Genomic DNA, 5,209 nt, shown 5'->3' on the forward strand with positions numbered 1-5,209 from the left:
GTTTTTTTTTGAGACGGAGTCTTGCTCTGTCACCCAGGCTGGAGTGCAATGGCTCGATCTCGGCTCAATGCAACCTCCGCCTCCTGGGTTCAAGCGATTCTCCTGCCTCGGCCCCATGAGTAGCTGGGATTACAGGCGCATGCGCTACCACACCCGCCTAATTTTTGTATTTTTAGTAGAGACTGGGTTTCACTATGTTGGTCAGGCTGGTCTTGAACTCCTGACCTTGTGATCCGCCCGCCTTGGCCTCCCAAAGTGCTGGGATTACAGGCGTGAGCCACCGTGCCTGGCCAGGGAAAAAGATTTTTGGGGGAGGCTGAGACAGGAGGATTGCTTGACCTCAGGAGTTCAAGACCAACCTGGGCAATGTAGTGAGACCTTGTCTCTACAATAACTCAAAAAATTAGCCCAGGGTGATGGCACACACCTCTGATCCCAACTACTTGGGAGAGTGAGGTGGGAGAATCACTTGAGCCCAGGAGGTCAAGGCTGCAGTGAACCGTAATCATTCCACTGCACTCCAGCCTGGGTGACATAACAAGTCCCTGTCTCAACAAAAAAAAAAAAAAAAAAAAAAAGTTAGAGGCATGGATAGAGCTGAACCTTTGTCTTTTATGCATGTGGTCATTTGGTGCAGGGGCTCTGCCACCTGAGGGGTTGAAGGCCAGTTCTCCCTCTGTTCGACGCATGGCAAGAGACTTCAGAGACCACCTCATCCATAATATATCCCTGTTCTACTCACCAGCGCTGCAGGAACGCTATGGGAAAGAAGCCAGGAAGTCCTCAGCTGTCAGTGAGGGCCAGGGGGACCCCCCAGGGGGCCCAGCCCCCACTGTCCTGGCCCCCATGCCGTTGGCAGAGGTGGAGCTGAAATGGGAAATGGAGAAAGAGGAGAAGAGATTGCTCTGGGAGCAGCTTCAAGGCTTAGAGGTGAATCTGGGTCTGTTGGAAGAAGGCAGGGCAGATGTTCTACCTCTGTCTATAGTCCCACGGAGATGGCTGTGACATCACACCATCTTGTGGGCTGATGGGGTGAGGGAGGCAGATGGGCAGGGGAAGGCTTCTCCCTGTCCTTACTGACAACAACCCTCCCATCCCTCATCCTTCCCTGCAGAGCTCAAAGCAGGCCGAAACATCCAGGCTGCAGGAGGAACTTGCTAAGGTGCGGCTGCTTGGCTCTTTCCCATTTTACTCCCAATCTGCTGGATTCTTTCCCATTCCATTCCCAATCCTAGGGCAGAAGGGGCATTGTACCCCATCAAAGCCTAGGTTTCATCATCTGTGAAATGGAAAGACTCACACCTATGCCTCAGTTACTTTCAGTATGGAATGGGCTAATGTGGTCCCACTATATCTTGTGCATGATAAGTTTCATCCCATCCATCTCCTCTCAGCTTTGCCCATTCACTCATTCATTCATTCATGCAAGCATTTACAGACTCCTGGCTCTTATCTTAGGACCTGGAGACCCAGGGATGAGGCACCTAGTCATGATCCTGCTTTCCAGGCCCCCCAGGCTAGCCATTCTATAACATGGCCATTGGCCACTATTTTGGGAGCATAAATACTGGGCTTTGGAGCCTGAAGGATCTGGGTGGAGATAATACTGTTGTTGCTAACCAGCTGGGCAACCAAAGACTCAGTTTCCCCATTTGTAAAATGTACTACTCACTTCTCAGGGCTATTTTGAGGATTCCACAAGATAACATAAGTAAATCCTGGCTTCCAAAAAGGACTTCATAAGAAGTGTCTATATTTATTAATTTTATATTTGTCTTTATATTATTCTCAATGTTATCACTTGTCTGCACCCCTCTCCCCAGCTCTCTGAGAAACTGAAAAAGAAACAAGAAAGGTAAATTTCTTTTTCCTAGGGGTACTGGGGGCTGAGGGGGGAATTAACTTACAGAACTGACCCATCTACATCTGTCCTTCTGTGCCCAGTTTTTGCCGTCTGCAGACAGAAAAGGAGACTCTATTTAATGACAGCAGGTAACTGCCAGATTTGCGGGCATTGGTGGACAATTGGGACAGTGCCTAGTGAAGACTACAGGGGCAGAGCTAGGAGACTGGGCCTCAAGCCATGCCCAACACACCCCCTCCCCATCACCCCTAGGAACAAGATTGAGGAATTACAACAACGGAAGGAAGCTGATCACAAAGCCCAGTTGGCTCGAACCCAGAAGCTGCAGCAGGAACTTGAGGCTGCAAATCAGGTGATGGGGGCTGGGTTCTGAGATCCCCGGGGTAGGGGCTAGGACTGGGAGCCTGAAGAGGTCTGAGGTCCATGGAGGCTGGCTGGGGAGTCTGAGATTTCCTGTGTTGGAAATGGATTCTAGGGCACCCCAGGAGCTAGGAAAATGGGAACTGGAGAGCCCTAGGAATTGTTATAGGAGTCCTTGTGAGTGTAAGATCTCAGGGGGCTAAGGACTTCGGGGGCTGTGTGCTATAAGTTTGTGTAAATATGAAACTCCTGGAGGTTTGAGACCACAGTCTGGATGAATCTGTGGTCACTAGGGCCTAGGACCAGGAATTGGGGTAAGTCTGAACTCCCTGGGCGCTGGGTGACTTTAAGACCTTTAGGGGCTGGGATATCAGTAAATTTGGGACTCCCAAGGGCTGAGGACATGGCTGGGTAGATATACGACTTTCAAGGGTGAGACAGTTGGGGCTGAAGGCTGAGTGCATTTGAGACCCTCAGGATCTGGGCGCTGGCTTGGGCCTAAGACACCTAGGAAGTGGGATCATATGGGCTAGGTAGTCCTGAGATCCTGGGGGGCTGTGAACAAAAAGCTGGTCAGTCTGAGACCTCCAGGGGCTGGAGCAAAAGTTTAGGTGGGTCTGAGGCTCCTGAGGACTGGGGGCTGGATGACTCGGAAGCCTCTGGGTTTCCTTCCAGAAAAGGTGAGTCTGAGGTCCCTTGGAATGGAGGATATGGTGGCTTGTGGTTCTGAAGTCCCTAGAAACTGGGAACATGGGGTCTAAGACAGGAGTCTGGGTAAAGCTGAGACCCCCAGGAACTGGTGGTTAGCTGGGTCTGAAGATCCCAAGAGACTGGGGAGCAGAGTGACAGGTGAAGGAGTCAGTCTGAGAGTTCACCAGGACCTGGAAACTAGGAGGTTGTGAGTTTGAGACCTCTAGGATCTGGGACTATGAGTTTGGGTGGATCTCACTTGGGAGATAGGGACATGGGAGATGAGTGTGTCTGAAACCCCTGGTGGTTGGGATTGGGAGGCTGGGTGAAGCTGTCATCCTTGTGTGCTGACTACATCTGAGATCCATGGGGCTGACTGTGTCTGAGAATCCTGGAGCTCCCAAGCTGGAATCTGGGTGAGTATGAGACCTCTTATGGATGGGAGCTGAGTAAGTTTGAACCACGCAGGAGCTACGGCCAGGAGACTAGATGTGCCTGAGATCTTGGAGGCTGGGATAGAGGGGCTGACTGTGTCTGAAGCCCCTGAGGGTAGTGACCTGGCGTCTGGGTGAACCTGAGATTGCTGCTGGCTAGATAGTCTGAGACCCACAGGTGCTGGGAACATGCTGTCGGGTGGTCAAAGAGGGAGTCTGTACAGTTGTATGCACCCCAGGAGAGGCTGAGGTGTAAAATGGGCTCCCCTGGTCTCCACAGAGCTTGGCAGAGCTGAGAGATCAGCGGCAAGGGGAACGCCTGGAACATGCAGCAGCTTTGCGGGCCCTACAAGATCAGGTATGTTGTACTGGGTGGGCTCAGGGAGCTGGGGTTCAGGATGGGGGCAGCCTGAGTGGGTACTACATAGGCAGGCAAGGTCCCAGGGGTCCTGCTTTCCCCAGGCCTTTGTGTGTGTTTGTGTGTGTGTGTGTTCTTTCTTTCTTGGCTGTGGGTAGGTCCTGTCCCCCTGTTCTGGACCCACTCTCACCTGCTGTGGGCATGGGGCCAGGTATCCATCCAGAGTGCAGATGCACAGGAACAAGTGGAAGGGCTTTTGGCTGAGAACAATGCCTTGAGGACTAGCCTGGCTGCCCTGGAGCAGGTAAAGGACACCTGGGGGCCCTTGCTGATCCCTGTCTTGTTCCCCTATCTCCATCTGTTTCTGGTACACATCAGGGTAGGGTGGTTTGGACCCCATGCTATTCTCCTGTCTTTGTTTCTGTTGCTCCTTTCAGTTGGCATCCAGCCCTCTTCTCTCTGGCCATCTATCCCTACTTTTTTTTTAACTTTAAAAAATTTTATTAGGGAGGCTGAGGCAGGAGAATTGCTTGAACCAGGACCCAGGAGGCAGAGGTTGCAATGAGCCGAGATCGCGCCACTGTACTCCAGCCTGGGTGACAGAGCAATACTCTGTCTCAAAAAAAAAAAAAAAAAAAAAACCGGGCTTGGTGGCTCACACCTGTAATCCCAGAACTTTGGGAGGCCGAGGCAGGCGGATCACCTGAGGTCAGGAATTCGAGACCAGCCTGACCAACATAGAGAAACCCCATCTCTACTAAAAATACAAAATTAACTGGGTATGGTGGCGGGCGCCTGTAATCCCAGCTACTCGGGAGGCTGAGGTGGGAGAATGGCTTGAGCCCGGGAAGCGGAGGTTGCGGTGAGCTGAGATCGTGCCATTGCACTCCAGCCTGGGCAACAAGAGTGAAACTCCATCTCAAAAAAAAAAAAAACTTATTGGCTGGGCGTGGTGGCCCACACCTGTAATCCCAGCACTTTGGGAGGCAGAGGTGGGCAGATCACCTGACATCAGGAGTTTGAGACCAGCCTGGCCAACATGGCGAAACCTCGTCTCTACTAAAAATACAAAAATTCGGCCGGGCGCGGTGGCTCACACCTGTAATCCCAGCACTTTGGGAGACTGAGGCGGGCGGATCACGAGGTCAGGAGATCGAGACCATCTTGGCTAACATGGTGAAACCCCGTCTCTACTAAAAATACAAAAAAATTAGCTGGGCGTGGTGGCAGGAGCCTGTAGTCCCAGCTATTTGGGAGGCTGAGGCAGGAGAATGGCGAACCCAGGAGGCAGAGCTTGCAGTGGGCCGAGATTGCTCCACTGCACTCCAGCCTAGGCGACAGAGTGAGACTCCATCTCAAAAAAAAAAAAGAAAAGAAAAATTTGGCTGGGCGCAGTGGTTCACACCTATAATCCCAGCACTTTGGGAGGCTGAGACGGGCGGATCACCTGGGGTCCGGAGTTCGAGACCAGCCTGGCCAATGTGGTGAAACCTCGTCTCTACT

General features: G+C 52.1%; 1 protein-coding gene across 2 annotated transcripts; it reads left to right on the forward strand.

Moving 5' to 3' along the window:
• The first annotated feature begins 555 nt into the window (after window positions 1-555).
• On the forward strand, window positions 556-4,327 carry LOC111531769 (GRIP1-associated protein 1-like). Of its 2 annotated transcripts, none has more exons than XM_023199103.3 (7): window positions 556-930; window positions 1,115-1,162; window positions 1,824-1,855; window positions 1,945-1,992; window positions 2,117-2,216; window positions 3,629-3,706; window positions 3,918-4,327. In XM_023199103.3, the coding sequence occupies exons 1-7, from the start codon at window positions 619-621 to the stop codon at window positions 4,269-4,271; spliced, it is 972 nt and encodes a 323-aa protein (XP_023054871.1). In that variant the 5' UTR covers window positions 556-618; the 3' UTR covers window positions 4,272-4,327. The 2 variants fall into 2 exon arrangements, 1 of the variants encoding a protein (XP_023054871.1); XR_002728385.3 differs by having other exon boundaries at window positions 563-930; window positions 2,117-3,330; window positions 3,918-3,979.
• The last annotated feature ends 882 nt before the right edge of the window (window positions 4,328-5,209 follow it).

Source organism: Piliocolobus tephrosceles, unplaced genomic scaffold (genome assembly GCF_002776525.5).
Source record: "Piliocolobus tephrosceles isolate RC106 unplaced genomic scaffold, ASM277652v3 unscaffolded_5672, whole genome shotgun sequence".
In the NCBI taxonomy this organism is placed as follows: Eukaryota; Metazoa; Chordata; class Mammalia; order Primates; family Cercopithecidae; genus Piliocolobus; species Piliocolobus tephrosceles.

Bases quoted from the DNA above. Each gene is read 5' to 3' on its own strand.
- LOC111531769 (XM_023199103.3), top strand. From the start codon at position 619: ATGTGGTCATTTGGTGCAGGGGCTCTGCCACCTGAGGGGTTGAAGGCC. The intron at 1,993-2,116 runs GTAACTGCCAGA...CATCACCCCTAG, and splicing joins ACTCTATTTAATGACAGCAG to GAACAAGATTGAGGAATTAC. The intron at 3,707-3,917 runs GTATGTTGTACT...GCATGGGGCCAG, and splicing joins TGCGGGCCCTACAAGATCAG to GTATCCATCCAGAGTGCAGA.